General features: G+C 37.8%; 4 protein-coding genes across 15 annotated transcripts in view; 1 reads left to right on the forward strand and 3 right to left on the reverse strand.

Moving 5' to 3' along the window:
• Window positions 1-10,230, reverse strand: part of LOC124304378 (endothelial zinc finger protein induced by tumor necrosis factor alpha-like) — a 28,767-nt gene extending 18,537 nt beyond the window's left edge. For all 6 annotated transcript variants that reach the window (XR_006908164.1, XM_046762488.1, XM_046762487.1 and 3 more), the window contains exons 1-4: window positions 10,099-10,230; window positions 9,439-9,612; window positions 8,414-8,768; window positions 8,047-8,230 (exon numbers count right to left, since the gene is read on the reverse strand). Coding sequence is in view for 5 of the 6 variants with exons in the window: in XM_046762488.1 (XP_046618444.1) it covers window positions 8,047-8,230; window positions 8,414-8,768; window positions 9,439-9,612; window positions 10,099-10,230 (845 nt within the window). In the remaining variant the exon portion in view is untranslated. The remainder of the gene's footprint in view (window positions 1-8,046; window positions 8,231-8,413; window positions 8,769-9,438; window positions 9,613-10,098) is intronic.
• On the reverse strand, window positions 934-2,222 carry LOC124304391 (zinc finger protein 2-like). The gene is made up of 2 exons (XM_046762529.1): window positions 1,525-2,222; window positions 934-1,056 (listed from the first exon to the last, which is right to left on the reverse strand). Exon 1 carries the CDS (start codon window positions 2,208-2,210, stop codon window positions 1,560-1,562), a length of 651 nt encoding a protein of 216 aa, XP_046618485.1. The 5' UTR covers window positions 2,211-2,222; the 3' UTR covers window positions 934-1,056; window positions 1,525-1,559.
• Window positions 10,231-11,429: 1,199 nt separating the features above from the next.
• Window positions 11,430-14,558, forward strand: LOC124304387 (DNA polymerase beta-like). Of its 2 annotated transcripts, none has more exons than XM_046762521.1 (6): window positions 11,430-12,468; window positions 12,549-12,773; window positions 12,903-13,063; window positions 13,193-13,487; window positions 13,573-13,768; window positions 13,846-14,558. In XM_046762521.1, exons 2-6 carry the CDS (start codon window positions 12,558-12,560, stop codon window positions 13,938-13,940), a joined length of 963 nt encoding a protein of 320 aa, XP_046618477.1. In that variant the 5' UTR covers window positions 11,430-12,468; window positions 12,549-12,557; the 3' UTR covers window positions 13,941-14,558. The 2 variants fall into 2 exon arrangements, with proteins under 2 accessions (XP_046618477.1, XP_046618476.1); XM_046762520.1 differs by having other exon boundaries at window positions 11,432-12,468; window positions 12,574-12,773.
• On the reverse strand, window positions 14,012-18,923 carry LOC124304382 (heparan-alpha-glucosaminide N-acetyltransferase-like). 6 transcript variants are annotated; one of them, XM_046762507.1, is made up of 12 exons: window positions 18,777-18,923; window positions 18,135-18,326; window positions 17,962-18,074; window positions 17,504-17,607; window positions 17,308-17,429; window positions 17,136-17,233; window positions 16,431-16,538; window positions 16,061-16,340; window positions 15,659-15,935; window positions 15,437-15,561; window positions 15,176-15,359; window positions 14,012-15,089 (listed from the first exon to the last, which is right to left on the reverse strand). In XM_046762507.1, the coding sequence occupies exons 2-12, from the start codon at window positions 18,270-18,272 to the stop codon at window positions 14,908-14,910; spliced, it is 1,731 nt and encodes a 576-aa protein (XP_046618463.1). In that variant the 5' UTR covers window positions 18,273-18,326; window positions 18,777-18,923; the 3' UTR covers window positions 14,012-14,907. The 6 variants fall into 6 exon arrangements, with proteins under 6 accessions (XP_046618463.1, XP_046618462.1, XP_046618464.1 ...); XM_046762506.1 differs by having other exon boundaries at window positions 18,678-18,830; XM_046762508.1 differs by having other exon boundaries at window positions 18,682-18,814.
• Window positions 18,924-19,157: the final 234 nt, after the last annotated feature.

Here is a 19,157-nt window from a genome sequence, read left to right on the forward strand (position 1 = left end):
TAGTATTGCTGAGGCAACAGAAATTGATCATTTGTCAACGATCCCATGTGTCATGGTTAATGATATTCGCAGAGTTTTCTATCGTAGTGATCAAAATATGCACTTAAATTTATTTTTAGCTGATTAAGCTATGAGTATAACATAATCTAAAAAACAGTGAAAAATAATCAATCATCTTAATGAAACGAAATATATATTTGAGTATACATAGAACTTACGAAGAAATGATTTCTAACATGATTCAACAAGACAATAAATTGCTATATCAAACAAAATGAGAATATCTGAGAACATATAGGAAAAGGAAAGCTGCTACTTTGGACAGTACTTGAATCAGAGTGAGTCGCAAGTTTTTGCTTTTAAAATTCAGTACCATTTCCACGTGATTTGAAATATCGAAAATTTTTCGTTGAACACAAGACCTACATCGTATCAGAAAATTGTATTTCAGATACCATACAATCACATAACGAGCTTGCTAATTGCGAATAAAAATTACTGTAGTATATACGTGCCGTTTACAGTACAATTTAATGTCCAGGCTTACAATAACCCAACAGCAACGATATATCAACACTTTACGTCACCGATCACCCACTCAATTAATTTTTTTTCATCTTTAATTACATAATTTGATGTCTCATAATTGTAGAGTTACAGATACGAAAAAAATTATTAGCCAAGATGGCATTGCCCAATTCAATTTAAGAGCCCCCCCCCCGCGTCTAAAAAAAAGATGTATGTAAAAAATGTTAATTAAATGCTATATCCAAACTCTAATGGGTATAAATATGAGAGCAACACATAGAGTGGCATTAAGGTGCCAAATATAAAATTATTGTTCTAGCACCTATTGAGATAGGAGTAGACTTACTGAGAGAGAATAGTAGACCAAACATCACCAGTTAAAGTCACACCAATCCGAAAGTTCCAATTGTATTCAATTATAATCCAGCACCCGTGCATCCCCCTTGCTCTCACTATGATATAATGGAAAGAATATAAGCCGGACACATGGTTTCCATGATCGCTCCTCTGGCAAGGGTGTAATGAAAGCTGAATAAAAAAAAAACGTCAGAGTAGAGAAAAAGTTAATCGGAGCTACAATAATTGCATATATCTTTTCTTCTCTCATAGCAGTGAGTATCGACTGACAGTACTGCAGTTATAAGCATGGACTGAATTTATAAGTGATAAGGAACACTTGTAGAGATAATCTGTAGTTAAAGTTAACGCATTACTTCCAGTACGGAACTACTCGAGCAATAGACATAACAAAAGTATATTTCACATTGGTCCCATATAGAATATTCAGTATCCACTTTCTTCAGACCAAGAATATTTGACGCTAATAAAAAAAAGTCAAGTAAAAAATTGATAATATACGTGAACTAAGTTGATAACGATGCATCTATGAGGGGCACGCAATAAATGTTAAAACTAAAAAAAAAATGATTAAAACAAAGCTCGATTGTTACTGAAAACTAAAATATCCTACACCGAATTAGTATAGCTATATCTTACGAGTCGATGCAGCCGTATAAATATGACAATCCTGTTCAATTGTGCATCATAATATTGTCGGATGAATCGGTTCTCTGCTGCTCTTGCTGGGCACGTGCATTCTGTTTAGCATGAGTTTTAAGATGGGAATTGAGCATTGTCTTTGAGGCAAACGACTTTTGGCAGATATTGCAAGGATAGGGACGATCCCCTGTGTGACCCCTAAGGTGGACAACAAGGGTTGTTCTTTGCGTAAACCGTTTACCGCAATGGGTACACTCGTGAGGGCGCTCGCCGGTGTGAGTTCGCCTATGGACGCTCAAATAATTTTGTGATATAAAACCCTTGTTGCACAAATCGCATACATGGGGCTTTTCCCCCGTATGTTTTCTTACATGCACAGTAAGGTATGTTTTACTCGATACAGCCTTACCGCATATATGGCATACAAACTCGCTCTGTACTGCACCGGTGCTGTGAGTCTTCATATGAACAAGGAGGACCTGTTTTCGAGAGAATCGTTTATTGCATAGCTCGCAGTGATGTTTTTTCTGAGGAGGAACATAGTCAGGCTGGTGAAGCTTAGCGTGAAGCCTCAGCCCTTGTCGATACCTGAACGAAGCTTGACATATCTGACATTGGAACGGTTTTTCTCTGCTATGTATAGTTTGATGTTCCTGATAATTACTCTTCGTGTAAAACCCCATGCCACACACGTCACATCGATACTTGTAGTCAAAGTGATGTCGTCGTTGATGATTAATAAGATTAGAACGATGAAGACTCGAATATCCACATGTTTCGCAAACGTTCGTTTTCTCGCCATTGTGGATCAGCTGATGTTTCCTCAGTACAGAAGTAGTCTTAAAACTTCGTCCGCACTCGTCACAAGCATAAGGATATTTTTCATCGTGCACCTCGAGATGCATACTAAGCGCTTGTGTCGAGGCGAAACTTTCCCCGCACAATGTGCACAGATATAGCCTTACGGTGTTCTCCACATTCAAACGATCGTGCAAGGATATTTCATGATCCCCGGTAATTTCGGTACCGCTACAGTCCTGCGACATCACCACGCTACCAGGCAAGCTGCTCTTTGTAACAAAATATCTGCAAATAAGAGACACAGGGCATGAATGACGTGAGACTCGGCCAGCTTACCTGGAAATTCAACTATTCAGCTTAATACTGTGGTGAGAGTATAAAAATAATATCTAGACTATAGACGCGCGGCAATAGCACCTGCTACAATGGAAATCAGATTGTCGTCAACTCAATGACATTAATGTTCTGCACATTCACAGAATGTCACCATCCATGTAGAAAGAATTCGTTTCTTAGGTATGTTTAACTTTATATATGTTATTATCATTATTAGTAGTAGTAATAGTGGTAGTACGACAGTGGACTTCCCATAACTTCTTGCATGCAGACTTGTCATTACAATTGGCTTTCGGTCACACGCATTAATACGTGTAGATGTATTTCACTACTAAACAGCCATGACGCGGGTAATGGGAATCGCAATGTGAGAAGCATTCTCAATTAACTCATGTCGATGCTCTTCAACGTTATAATTTATAGCAAAGCTAGAAAACTGGGCATTATAGACCCTCCAGCACAGGAAGTTATGGAGAGTCCCTGTAGAATGATATACGAAAACATGAAAATAGGCAGTCGTACTTATGTGCTCAAAATTAAACAGCAAACACGTATACACGATTCTTATTCACACTATTTCAAATCAAAAATTCGTTTAGTTAAGGTATAAAAAGTCATATTCATTTATCCACTTCCAGCTTCAGACACAAATAAATATTCATTAATTTTCGATGTAAAAGAAAACAAAATAATGAACATTAAATTATTTTACGACACACCTTGCATGTAGAATCAGATGAGCCAAATAATACATTCTGCTCACGATACAACCCTTTGAATTTAAGCTTAATTCCTTCATCGCACCAAACTGTGTGTGACCAAGGATTGAAATCCACTCATGCTTCAATTGTCCTCCACCTCTGTGTCGTGCCCATTTACGGTATGATCACTAGGTACTGAAAATCTTGATGCGATTACAAGACGGACCATTTTTGTGTAGGTTAATTCCAGAACAGGGCCCATTGCCTGATTTGTCTTGCGATCAGTCACACCAAAAACTTGAACTACACAGTCCCTTGAAATTCTATATTGATAACAACAATGGTTCCAAGAGAGACCCAGTAAAAATTATGGATCTTCATCGTCGTTATTTCGTCGCACACACCAAAGTTAACTTACCATACTTGTTATACCATTGTGAACTGGAGGTCACTGGATGCAATAGTCATCAGACGCTACACTATGCTGTTCGATTCGATTTTTAATGCAACAAGGGCTAATCTATACAAGCAGTGACCATTGATTAGTCTTCGTTTACTTGTTTCAGCTTTGCCTTGTAGAAACCACAAGTTCGGTGAAATGCTTAACATCAACCTAAATGTGAAATAATAAATACAGGAGTTCATACACGGATAGATTAATGTAATATATGGTTATATTAATGAAATACTTCTGAATGTAGTAATGTTTATTATTCAACCTACAAGAAGTAAATAACAACAAATATTGATCAGTGAAATGTGATAAGTTCAAACTATAATTGTGGAATAGTATTTCTTCACTAAAATTTATAAATTTTGTGTAAAATTAATCAATAGGTAAATTACTAAATGAAATGTGAAAATTCATAATGCAAATATGAGAATTACAGTTCAAAGCAACAAAAATATTTCAACCCATATATGAAGTATGAGTAAACTGTACTAATTTCTGAATAATTATTCAATGTGATACTAACAACAGATATACAAAAACGAACCAATTAGTATCCGATTGTCTCAAGTATGTATTACAGTTAGGTTCAGCAAAATACGCAAAATATGAGACAAATTTACAAATTTAATCTAATAAATCTAATACGGAAAAATCTGTTGAGACTGCCTAGTGTTTTTTCATATGATTGAGCATAATTGTACGGGTAACGAATCCTTTACCACACTGTGTACAAGTGTAGGGTCGCTCGCCAGTGTGATACCGTCTATGAACGGTAAGTGTCGAAGCCTGAGTAAATGATTTACCACACATTGCACACAGGTAGGGTCTTTCACCGGTATGTATACGTTGATGAACAACATAATACTTGCGATGGGTGAATCCCTTGCCACAAACATCACAAATTAATGGACGTGAGCGATGTACCAGCTTGTGCGTAGTCAAGGAATCAAGAGATGGGAATTCCTGGGAACACACTTCACAAGGGAACGAAGCTGACGAGGATAGCGCATTTGTGGAGGTAGCAATAGAAGAGACCTCAGCCAAATTCATATCCCCTAGTCTTACACTATCCATAGTGTCGGTTCGCGACATTGATTTGTGAGATTTAGCGTGGTGGTTGTAATTGTTCCTTGTGTCGAAACGCATTAGACAAAGAGAGCACGAGTAAGGTCTAGCAGTATCCGTATCATGCATTTTAGTATGACGATCTAAAAGTTTTTGATATCGAAACGTGGCAGGACATAATTGACAAGTAAACGGTTTTACGTCCGAATGCATTGCCTCGTGCATTTTTAAATGATGCTGAGTCGTAAAGGTCTTTCCACACACGATGCATCCAAATTTACGCTCCATGTGAGTCCTTGTATGATAATTTAATTTGAAACGGGTAATAAATTCCTTCCCACATGTGGGGCAAGCGTACGAAGTAGCTGGCAAAGACGAGGACAACATATGATTACGTTCAAAAGTCGACGACTGTGGATAGTCACTGCGTACCGTGTCTAACGTAGTGGGTACAACGGCAAGAGCAGTGTAGTTACCACGATAACATAGCTGGTCATTAATCGATATCGATGCGATGGCTGCTTCACCGCACTCGGGGGATGAGGGTGATAGTATTTGTCGCAGCATCCCTGACAAACCCCCGAATACCTCGTCTTCCCTGAAAGGATAAACTCAAGAACAATGGCCGCGATACTGCTGCTAATTCTGACATCAACACGAGCAGGCGAGTGAGATGCTTGTGTGATGTGTTATGTGGTTGTGCGAGTGCATTGCGTTGCCGTACACTATCCCAATGGCTCGGCTCAGAGAGACTCTCGAGTATCCAGCGCCATTATAAATTTAACAGCTTGAACATTTGAATATTCATCTCCGTATTCAAACTTTCATTGCCTTCCATCGCAAATTCTTATCTTCCACATTTTACCCGGTTTTTCAGACATTGGAAATCACTACCAAGCATTAACTACAAACGCCTGTCTAGTACCTGTCGTGAACACAGCAGTGTCAATTTAGCATCACCACATTCACCTCAATCAAATACGTATTGATGCTTGGCCATCGAAAACTAAATTCTCTCTGATACACGTAAGCACTACGTTGAAAATTCATTTCTTCTTATTTCTTCAATTTAGCAACAACACACGTGACGTTTTACGGAAGGAAAAAAACTTAGTTACAATTTAACAATTAGTCAATTGCAGGAATAGGAGGTAAATTGCAGGAATAGGATGCATATCGATGGTACCACCAGTAAAAATGAAACCTTAGTCAAGATCAAGAAAATATAAATATAAGAATACTATAAATTGATAATTCAAGTTATCATGTTTTTCTCACCTTCGAATACTATCAGCACATCTCTGCAGTAACTGAAGCACGTCTAACATCTTCTTCTTATACGGTACACCAAATCAAAGGATGAATTCTTCGTACATATTTCATCACTCAACTCCCGAATATGATTTTTGCAACCACACCAATCACTTCATTATTTATGCACGTTTCCAGGAGTTTTTAAAAATATATCACGAAATATTATAGTATCTAATGGTTAATAGTGTGAGCTCGATCAAGATTCACAAAATATCACGAATTATCGCAGTTTCCATTGTGTAAAAACGGTAGGTGTATGATGATAGCGTAAAGAAGTTGCGCAATTATGCAGCAACAATGCACATGCACACGACATGGCACAAGCTATATTATTTAAACATAATAAACATGATTTTCATAACCCTCAGACTGTACAGGATCGAGATATAAGTAACATAATATGTGAAATGTAGCAACCATTGATGAAAAGGAAAGGCACAGGACTTCTAAAATGAATAAAAAACATACTCGCCTTTTTCTAAATGTTGACATGATACGTCTGTCTGCATCCAAGATCCGTCAAAAATTTTTGGTAATTGCTGATGACACAATTATCAATGTTGTGTAGATATCTTGAATACCTTCTTCTTTCTTCAATTTTCAGTATGAGCTGTCTCAGATTTTCAGAGAAAATTCAGCTATCGTTCTTCTTTGAAAATTTTCAACACACTTCCAACACACACGATATACCAGGAGAGACACACGAGAACTCCATAAAAATAGGGAATATTAATCAATTGTGTATGCAAAAAATAAATCAAAATTCGTTGATCTAAATCGCAACACCTACATGTGGGATATTCTTCGCAATGCTATCGAGGTACGACTGTATCGCATCTATATTAATTTTACGGCAAAGCTCATCATTTAGAAAACAGTGTCTCGACCAAATTTGGTCATGTGCGGCATTGAGTGCCTTACATAAGCGTGGTATTGTTATATCGACAACACGTATATAAGATTGTTTTGTGGACAGACAAAAATTTTAAGAACAATCGAGTAGAGAGCATTTACAATTGGATACAATGCTGGCAGAATCGAAATTCTCTATGGATTAGACATGAAATTTCTCTGTCCATAAAACAAGAATTTCAACATCGAAAGAAAAATAACAAAAAGGGAACTGAGTATACCCTTATGAAAGAATATGCATATTCACATATACAGCATGAACTTACATAAATTTGAAATATTCTCATACCCGATCAAAAATAAATTTTGACCAACAATCTGTGGTTTACATTATTTATGCTGTATAGCAACGGATTTCCTTTCATATAAGCATACAAAAACATGCTCTTATACTACGCATACATCATATATGTTATAATAAAAAGCATCTAGCAATTTGTCGTTCCAATTTATTAATTGCCTGAATATTAATTTTGTAGCACACAATTCAGACTCGACACATAAAAAAAAAAAGTACAAAGCATTGCTATAATGATAATCTTTTTTTTTTCTCAACTGAGTATTTTCCAACTGAACAAATTGCTAAAGGCCTGAGCCAAAGATGGTTGTGAGGTGTGTAGGTGGACACAATTCATTTCGTGCCCTGTGCACCTTAACAATTAAAAGGTGACTAACTCTCCAGAGTACCCATCTAGGTTGTTTGATCGCAATTTTACATTAACAAGAACCATGGAAAGTACAAAAGAAAAACCTATTCGGTTTGAAAAGATGATTAAAAAAAAATTTCCAATACATATCCCATCAGAATCCCATTCAGAAAAATAAACAACCTCATTACTTAGAAGAGTGAGTGTTTGCGCATGTGTGTGGATTTCACAACGAAACACCTTTGGCTCTCAATGGCAAGGGCAGTGAAGAAAAAAAAGGAAAACTCACCCAGACTTGGGATCACCGTCGGTTGTCTGGGGCATAGCCATTTCTGGCATTTCCACGATTTTTTGCTGCTGCAAGCCGGACGGACCCGCTTCGTCGCAAGCCAGGGATACATTTACAAACGTCGTAGGTTCAATCGTTCTACTGTTACTAGGATCTTCCTCGCTTTCTTCCTTGACAGGTAGACCTGTATTAAAATCAAAATGTTCAAATTAAACACAGACTCCAAATCAATAATTAAATCAGAACACCATACTTGTCAGTTGAATACAACGTACGTTATTAAGATTAGAAATAAGTTCAAAAAACATTGAGCTTATTCTAGGAATTTTGAGACTATTAGGCAAACTAAATGAATTTCTTTGTGTACCATCATCACCATCGCAATCATCGTCAGAGTTTTCTTCATCATCGCTAGTTTCCTCTTCCTCGTCCTGTTGATGCGTTGTTGCATTAGTTTGGGACTGGGCAATCTGTTCATGTCCAGGTTGACTACTTGGACCAGGTACAGCCTGTTGGATAGGTTGGATAGGTTGGATGGGTCCAGTGCTTGTATCCATTGGCACAGCAGTTAATTCCTGCTGTGTTGAGCTGGGAATAATTAGCGGCATGCCTAGACCCATGTTGTCTATAACTCCTATACCAATGCCAGGTTGAACTCCAGTCACCTGTATTGCTGTGCCTCCCAATCCGCTGGAACTGTTTTCTTCTTGTTTCATTGTACTCTGCGAACAAAATTCATAATCATACTGTTAAAACTATGTATTATAGATAACCAACAATGATTAACTAGGGTTAATTAGGTTTGAAGGTGAAACTAAATGCCTGCACAAGCTTTTGATTGGGTTTGTAAACAGATCGCAGATACTATACCTATTTGGGAAACATTGTAATATTTCGATAAAATTTATTTTGTATTTAAAAGAACGTTCTCAGTAGCAGTGTCACGATCTCTCTACATACATGTTGATCTAACACCTCTTTTAATTTTTGCCACTCTAAAAGTTCATTCCAATACAAGACCACTGACAAAATTTTCGAATTGCATAGTAAAAAGTTTGGTGCAAAATAAAACTACAAAAATTTAAATGAACATAAGCCATTCAAATGAACAACCCAGTACACTTGCCGATAAAAAAAGATAAACTTGATATTAATTGTACTCTAATGTTGGCAGAAGATGTATCTCAACAATTATACTGCATTAATAGTTTAATTAAGTGAGTATAAACATACATGTCCAAAATATTGTGGTCACTGTTTACAACGATTGTCAAGGTAAACAAGAAAAAAATAGAAGAGTAAATATGAGATTGTCATGTGTTCGATTTCGTGTTTCAAACACAGTCAAACTGAAGCAACATTGTTGTGTTTAGGGCAGACGAGTTAAATTACCGGATTTAGGACGCCAGTGACATAGCCTTGCTTGTCCTCCAAGCCAACTTCGCCAAGCCATTGGAGTAGCTGCTTCTCGGCGTTTGCCGTTGTATTCCAAAATTGGTAAAGTAATTCTACTTTGTAAACGCAATCGTCGCATATCTTTTTAGGTAACTTGTCTTCCCGTGCAACCTGTAATAAAATTCATTTGTAAAATGCAGTTCGCTCAGAATCGCGTCTGTATTCATCTATTTGTACATATCATAGTTGTTAGAACAGCATTCGCCAATTAAAGTAGAATTATATACATAATTCACAGGAATAGAGTCCGGGACGCCGTAGCGTCCCTTTGTTAGGAATGGCGTCGGGCCGCCTGCCGTAACGACGCGGCACGAGCAATGAGGAGGAAGGGCGAAGAAGGGGGGGGGGGGGGGGGGGGGGTGCAGAGCAGAGAAAAAGAAGGATCGATTTTACAACCACAGAACAGCAACACCGAAGCGGCATTTCACGTACGAGATAAGAAACTGTAATAGCGGGAACAGTGATCGAGAACCACGCTGTGTACTCGATACATACGGAATCGATAAATTCATTGTAAATGGTAGGAAACAATAACCGTGACAAAATGGCGACCGTATATTGGCTGGCATAGAGCGATGGCGTAGTTTGTAGGCTTACCTTGACCGGCAAGCAGGCCGCAATCTTTAAAAAAATCTGCCTGACATCACCCTCACCCTCGAATATCGGTACGGACACACGATCTTTCATTAGACACAATCTGCACAAATCCAAATAGTCGAGGGACGACATCGTTCCACGTAAAACGCCACTTCGAGACGCAAGCCGCGCCCGTAGACGCGTTCGTTCCTTGAACTTTCAACAGAGACCAGGCTCAGCGGTGGGAGGCAAGTAGTGCCGGGCTGCCGGATCCGTTGAGGAGTGTGGCGACACTGATGACATCCCCCCTCCCCCCCTCCGAAACCTTCTGGGAACCGGCTATCGATTGGCCTGCGATGCTTACCGAGCTTTACCGAGGCGTCTCGACGCCAAAACGAGTGTCACGAACGTCGGGTTGTGGACGATAAACAGCGATAATCGCGCTGGTGACTGTTAGCGACGAACGTCAGTAGTTCAATATCATTGTACTAAATCTGATACGTTTCTAAAGTATTTATTACATTTTTCAATTTCAGTACCCGAATACGAAAATGACTCAAAAACATATGAAACCCTCATTTGGAAAAGTAAACTCCTGACTATCGCGCCACCTGGAGACTGGAGAATATTGCGTTGTTGTTGAGAAAAAATAATGCGTCGAGTAACAAAGGCAAACAACCAATTCATCAAATGACAATTTTGTAGATTGAGTTGTGTTGGGTTGGACGATCTGTTAATCGACGAAATGTTTTCGACGAATTCCGCGCAAATCGTGTTCAAAATATTTAAGCAGTGGTGTAAGAATACATAAAAACTATTGTTTTACTGTATAGTTTTATAATTCAAAGCTGTGACTCATACGATACGCTATAAATCAAAACTGTGATGTTCGTATGAGATGAAAAAAAAAGAAAAAAACAATAAAACGCTAACGTGTTTACGTATTTATTATGTACTCTATTTGAAGCGACCGCCAATTTAGTAAGAAAATGCCAAATCTGTTACGATGTGGCGCTGCCGTCTAGTACTAAATGATTGCTCACTGTGGCAACGGTGAAGGCGACTGCTGGCCACGGCGTCGCAGTTGAATTAATTCATGTATAATGTTTCGATTTGTCTCAACTCACTACTACAATGATGCTGCCACTGCGGTACTTTGATACCGAACAATTAATAATTCAAGACAACAGACATTCCGTCGGGACGATTGATCGTCTACTATAGGTCTAATCGTCCATTATCTCCGATTACCGCCCTCTGACGCGGTAATCAAAAAATTATGTCGCAGCCGATGTATTCGCTTATAGCGCTGTACATTTCATCGATTGCATGTATTATTCTCACAAGAATATGTACTTGACGATATTGAGATTACATTAACACGATCTCTGCGGTCTCAACTCATCAATACACCGATACGTTAAATAAGAATTATCACGTATTATAAGACATGAAAGCGCGATAATTCCACGTTTTGACGCGCATCCCAGTCATAAATCCTTACACTATATTCTCACAGTCAGCTGTATGCTACTGTACAACTCGTTTCCTCAAAATATAGCGTATAAACTCGTAGGACACTGTCGTAGCTTTGGTCGTAACAACTCCTCGTTGGGGTTGACCTTGACAGGAGGCAGCAACTGAAAGATTAAGAGATACGTAGTAAATAGGAACTTTCTAATAAGTGAACTTTCAACATAAAATAAATTTCGAATAAGCTGCAGTGGTTCTTCACAAAAATTGTAACTAAAGAGCAGTTTCACTTATGTGATAGCAATTATTCGACTTCAAATGCTGTAATTCCAATAATAATTCTAGTTTCATGTCAAGTTGGATCCACTTTTTTCGATATTAAGTGTTTGAATGAATATTTTTTTAGCGCTGCTGTCCGTATCATCAGCAACCAACAGTGTCATACTGCCGTTTGTTACCGACAGTGGACATAAGTAGATATCGCCACAGGGCTTCTGTAATTCTGTTACGGATAGTGTATGTTGGTAAATGTTCCCAAAGGTCTTCCGTGGTGCCGACAACAAGTATTGCTTACAGTTCTACGGTTCGTGTACTACCATGGTATCCCTAGCCCCCCTAGCCGACAAATACTTTCGTGTATACAATTGTCATCTCACTTCTGTCGAAACCTACGTATTTTCAAATTCCTGAAAAGGGCACAACGACAGGAAAAAAGCAGAAGATTACGAAATTGCAGCTTTTGGTAGCAATTGAAAAGTGTAGAGGTTATACTCCAATTTGACAGTTCGTTTATTGCTTTCACGGCGATTGGCGATTAATAATTTTGAGATCCCTGTCAAAATACAAGAAAGATGAGCAAACGAAAGGCACCCGACAACGCAGACAATCTAAACAGTGATCTCTCCGATTTTCTGATAGGTATACATCCCCTCAGTTTCATTGAACTTTGACGCGCACTTAAGTACTGGGTGAAAGTTTGATAATCATTTTATCCAAAGTGAAAATGTATGAAAAAATTTGCAGAGCTAGCAAATTACGAGCGGAATGTCAGTAAAAACATCTACAAGTATAACGCTTACCGTAAAGCTGCTGGAACTTTGGCTGCACTATCATACCGAGTGAAGAATGGTGAAGAGGCAAAAAAGTTGCCAGGGGTTGGAGAGAAGATCGCAAAAAAAATTGATGAGTTCCTTCAAACCGGAAAATTACAAAAACTTGAAAAAGTAAGTTATCGTCAGTCATAATCTATAGTAACATGTGTAGGTCAATATCGATATCCTTAAACTCTATAGAACAATGAAATTTCATAACGCAGCTGTATTAGGATTTAACCTTGTATTTGTCATTTTCAGATTAATGCTGATGGCATCAGTGCTCCTATAAACTTGATGACCAGGGTATCAGGAATTGGACCATCGAAGGCAAAGGAATTGGTAGATGCTGGTATAAAGACTTTGGAAGACCTGAGAAAAAACCAAGATAAATTAACACATCATCAGAAAATTGGTTTAAAGTATGATTTTTACTACATTTGGAATCTTCCCTACCATTTTCGTAATCTCGAAACAATTTTTAATCGAGCTATTTCAAATTTTTTCTTTCTCATGATGTATTTGCAATAATTTTTTCTAATTTTTGGCAGGTACTTTCAAGATTTTGAACAGAAAATTCCAAGGGAAGAGGTGCGGCGACTCGAGTTCAGTCTCAAATCAGTGATTGCTAATTTAGACAAAGAGTATATACTTACAATCTGTGGTAGTTATAGACGTGGAAAGGATGAGAGTGGCGATATTGACGTCTTGATAACACATCCAAAATTCACATCCGAAAGTATGGATGCGAAAAATAAAGGCGGTATGCTAAAAAATATTGTTAAACATCTTGAAAAGGAGGGAATAATCACAGAGACTATCTCTATCGGCAACACAAAGTTTATGGTATGCAGCTATATTAACAAAGAATATCTTGATTTGCATCAACACAGACTTAAGCATTGTCAAATTTGGAATTGCTTTCAAACAGGGTGTTTGCCGAGATCCAGCAGAATCGAGTAAACCATTTCGCCGACTGGATATAAGAGTTACTCCCAGCGATCACTACTACTGTGCCGTATTATATTTTACCGGCAGTGATTTATTCAATAAAAATATGCGGGCACACGCACTTAAAAAGAAATTTACGTTGAACGAGTATACCTTGAAACATCTAACATTGGAAGGTACGGATCAACATGCAAAATCCGGCAATCAACTTTAAAGTTTAGATTAATCGACCCTTTTACAATTTCTATTAAAGGGTTACCAGGGAATGCTGAATTAATCACAAGTGAAGAGGATATCTTCAGTAAACTTGGACTTCCATACAAAAAACCAGAAGAGAGGAATTCATAATGCCAAAGATTCACAAAATGTGATAATTCCAGGCCATGAAAGTATGCGCATCATAACACAGTGCATACGTATATGTATATAACGTTCTTTATTAATTCGATATATCTGGGTAGAAATCATACAAGACCTCATTAGCGTTGAGATCTATATTGTTATGAAATTATTAAATACTAATATTTTCAGCCATATTCTGTATCACAAAACGAAATGCGTAAATAGAAACTATATCTTAATATAAACTGAATTGGTCCAATTCTTAGCCTATTCTCTTTATATCTCTGTTACTGAAAGGTCAATAGTAATTATGGGTATCATGAGATGCCACACCTCATTTTAACAGCTTGGTTGAAACAAAATATTTATAACAAAACTGAAAATGCACCTCAAGCATATGCATGCGCATGAATATGTAAATAGTGTTGGAGAATAACATAAAATTACATATGTTATATTTTACTCAAACTACAACACCAATAACAAGCATTTACCCAAATTAAATGGGATTTGTCCAAAGCGGTAAAATAATAATTACATCTAACATAAGTATCGTCGATTAAAACGCTAACCGTGGAGCCGATTTTGCTGTGCTTTCCGTTCAGACTACATCCTGAGCCGACGCTCGCCTAACAAAAAGTTCACTGTCAGTCCCTGAGACTGACGCCATGCTTAGCGTGTTATAATGCCAAAATCAGTCAAACCAGTTTGAATGAATCTGACGAACATGGTCGGTTATTAACTCAAACACTTTTCTGTCAAAAATTAAATCTTACTAATTGGAACGAGTCGCTAAAGTAAATTATACATGTGGGCTAGTACAAACAGTGGGTGTATATTGCCCAAAACGACAGGCTTAAAATTAGATTATCATTTTTTTCATTCCACTTAATTATTTGACCAATGGTTTGGAATTCTGAGCTGAAGAAATTCCAAAACTTTCTTCTCAACTGTGGAATAGATAGGGTTGTGTCTATACTGTGAGAATAATTTCTTTCTTGTGAAGCACATAAGCAATAATGGCCCAAAGCGCCGTGGTCCACAAGTTTAGTGATAATACATTAGCATGCGTCCTAACTCCATTAATCGTCAAGGTCCAAGGAAATACTCCCATCGTAAAGTAATGCCCCATATACAAGAATATAGCATTTGTACCTGAAAAATAGTGAATGAAATCAACACGTATTACTTTAATGCAAAACAAATCAGAATAAAGTATACCAGAAAAGTTGGTAACTTGCCTGCGTAAAAGAACGGAGCTCCACTCCACCAATGTTGAAGATCAATCAGAATGTAGAGAATTGTATTCATGGCAAATGCTATACTAGATGTTGCGAGCACATAAGACAACGACATCATCGATTTATTCACAGGAATAACACCATCTTCTTTACTGAAGTTACATAAAATACCAGCCAAAATACCCTGCATAAAATAATAAATAATTCATACAGGTTTTTTTCAGAGTTCAGTATATCTGTGATCAATAGCTGTAATCTTACCGTAACCACAGACCACAAAAGCCAACGAATCACACGGGACTTTGCTTGGTGGTACGTTAGCATGATTCTACCAGCTTGAACACCCATATAAACCAGTAACACAGCTGAAATGGTGCTCATAATTCCTAGATGAGAGATAAGAAGGAGCACATTATAAGCAGTCTGAACTTTGTAGGTATGTAACAACGATACATTCGTGAGTCAATAATTGGATGTGCGAACCTTCAGGGTCATAGGGTGGGTGTTTTCCATAAACTCCGGACTTCTTCATATATATATGGTTACCGAAAATAGTTCTGTCGATGTATCCAGCTGCTCCTGCAGTACAATTAGCATGTGCTCCATGTTCATGAAGTCCACCTGGTCCTAAGTATCCTTTTGGACAACCAGGAACTGGTAGAAGGAACGTCAGGAGCAAGTGTGTGGTTGCAATGGCAATAATAACCAACCACTGAGCCCAAGCATCCAAAATGTCTTGGAGAAATTTTAGTCGGTCAAACTGCGAATAACAGAATCCTCCCTCATCAATGGTTTGTTAATATTAGCATAAACATCACAGCAGATGGACTAATGATTCATCATAGATATTAAACAATCAGTTCAAAAACCAGTTTTAGAGCCAACCTGAAAAGTTCGTTGCGCCTTGGTGAATATAGCTTCAAGCGTCGCGCAGATAAAGTACGATACTCCCAATAATTGTAAGATTCCTGGAAATCTGAGATCGTTGAGTTTCAGAATTACGCAATTCTCAGTTGTTCTGGTTAGTGAGTTGATAACCAGGCCAAGAAATATCAAAGTTACAGATCGACAAAAACAACGTAAAATGATCCTGCTTCGGGATATAGATATCCTAAGTTGGGTACGCAGTGAAATTATTATGGTGAATCCCATGATCCATGCAAAGCTAAAATCAATCACAAAATTGGAGATCATCAAAAAAAGTACTTTGACTGAAAGCAACAAGAATATTTGTAGAGGTTTCTTTCATGCTTACAATGGCAACACCAAGTCTGCCAGTGTTATTCCATTCCATGGGCTATGATTGAAAAACCAGTATTTACCCCCACCATTGTTGACGAATATCATCAATAAAATCGCAATTCTGGGAAAAAAAATTCATCCTTGAATTACATGAGGAAAAACCGGTTTGACCTGAACCATTAGCTAAATTTGAGATTCTTGTACCTAACAGAGTGCTTCGTAATCATTTTATTTTTTATACTAGTCTTACTTGAAAACCAGTATTTACCCCCACTGTTGTTGAATATTATCAATAAAATCTTAATACTGGGAAAAAATTCCTTCGAAACAAATTACATTAGGAGAAACTGGTTGCCCTTACACATAAGCTTAGTTTAAAAAATTTGTTAATCATTTTTGGGACGTTGTAACACAGTGTTTTGTTTGTTTAAGATGTTTAAAGTGCTGAGAATAAATCGAAAAAAATCCCCCTATCGTGGGCCAATGTCTGCATAATCGAAATGAAAAATATAACTTTTCAGAATTTTTTCTGATTTTTAAATAATGCTAATTTTTAGATTAGTTTGAATAATTATAAAAAATTAATAGTTGTAGGAAAATATCTAAATAAACTCAGGAATGCTTTCTTGAAAATGGAGAATCTTATAAAAAAAAAAGGAAACTCATCGGTTGAGTTGCCATTATTTATTGAATGCCCCATTATATAATTATACGTTACCCACGAAAGGTGTCCAAAAATTTCGCTCGAGTGCTAAATCTGGTCACCCTCTCTATAGGCCTAGGTGAAGATTCGTTTTCCTGCAGTCTTCCCAGATCCTGGAATATAAAATACCAAACATCAGTAATATCAAAGTATTATAAATCACTTTCTCTTGAAAATATCCACTCACACTCTGAACTTCGGGCACATCTCTCCTTAAAAATCTGGTCATTAGTCCGGAGCGAGCGACAAATGTTCCGAGTGCCCATGTGGCCGAGAAGAAAAACATGAGCATAAATGCTGCCAAAATTGCTGCAAAAATATTTACGTACAGAACTTCAAGTTCCAATATAGCTTTCTCAAAGTTGCAATACTTAATTCCTTACGCATATACGGATTTGGTGGTTGATATGTGGTATAAATTTCCGAGCAGCTACGATCCGTCAAGTTCATTTCATAGTGTCCATGCTCCTCGAATTTAAAAGTGGTACTGAAAAATCATATATTATTGCAGAATGCATAGCAATAATTTCTCTATTTTGAAGGTCTGCTATGGAAAATAACATTATGCATGTAAACATATGGAAATATTTGTCTAACATCTTAAATAAAATTGTATGGTATACTTTTCCTACACCTGGTCATTTACTGGTGCTTGTTGAATTACTGGTACAGTTATCCTCTATATTCTGAATAGATCTTCAATCTTTAACCAAATCTCTACACATTTTTTCACCTTTTGCCAGTCAATTATAAATCTCCTGAATCTTTGCTAATGTCCATAAGAAAATTGATTGGTATGTGTAATAGAAAGCTGCAGTAGTATGCTGCAAAATATACCCACTGGCAGTATTCCAGCCCATCCTGCACATAGTAAACATGATACGGATGCTTTGTGTCTACTGAGAGTGTTGTGTTGCTGTTTCCAGGTAAGACACTGCGTAGTGTTCCATTACACTGAAAATCATGACAATAAGTAAAGAATACCAAATTTGATTTTCCTGTTAGATTACGTACCAAGAAGCACTCTGTCGATTGTCCGTAAAATTTTATGCTGCCGTTGTTGCTATTGATTAGACTCAGGCAAGCTATGTCTATCCCAAGAGTTTTGTCATCGCAAGAGAAATTACCATTTCTCCCAACTAGAAGCTCCATGGTTTTCGAATGGTAAGAGACAAAGGCTTCAAAGCTGATGTATCTTTTTGCTAGCTAGGTGTAAGAATATAAAAGAATTTGTTAGGCAGACTTTCTATGACCTACAGTACCCAGGTGGATTTCCCGCAGATTATACCGGGTTACAAAAAATATATGCAAAGGTTATTGACAGACTGAAACTAAAAATGTTATGTTTCCAATCGAGAACTAGTAATAGCGCAATGAAGTCGCGTCTTAAATTGGAAAAAAATAAAATGTGTCATCAAGCGTATCTTCGCAATGGTCCGCTACGTCAATTGTTGCTGCGTAACGTTAGAAATGCTTATAACCGATGAACTATTATAACCATAACTAATGTGTTTCAGTTTAATTGGCCCAGATTTGGTAAAAATCGGAAGTTTTTACTTGCAAATAGTAGTAATTTTCTCTAGCTAATCAGCTCCAGTACCGCCCCAAATTTTCGCTTCTCGGAAAAACAATGATACAAAATCAGAGAGCTCGTACCTGTCACCAGTCTCACGCGTAACTATACGCTATAACTGCGTAACTGTTCAGCTGTTCACCCGAACGTGCTGACCATAAGAGAGGGCCGACCAATGCAGGCACTTTTTGTGTCCCCAGGGTGTAGTAGCGCCCTCTAGCACTACGGTCCTATGTGGAAGTCTGGAAATAAGTCGACTTTTTTGGTGGCGGGGGTGTCCCACTGGGGTGTCCTGCTCACAGCAGTCGCTCGACGGGTAAAGCCAGAGACCATGCAGCGTCAAGATAAGCGGGGGGCATACTTGTTGTATCAGTCTACTACTACGTGTTTCCCCCGCCAAGTCGCCGAATAGAGTGAGAGTCACTACTTCGTGGTGACAGTAAACGCTAGCATCTGTGTTGTCG

The sequence above is a fragment of the Neodiprion virginianus genome, chromosome 5 (genome assembly GCF_021901495.1).
Source record: "Neodiprion virginianus isolate iyNeoVirg1 chromosome 5, iyNeoVirg1.1, whole genome shotgun sequence".
NCBI classification, from domain to species: Eukaryota; Metazoa; Arthropoda; class Insecta; order Hymenoptera; family Diprionidae; genus Neodiprion; species Neodiprion virginianus.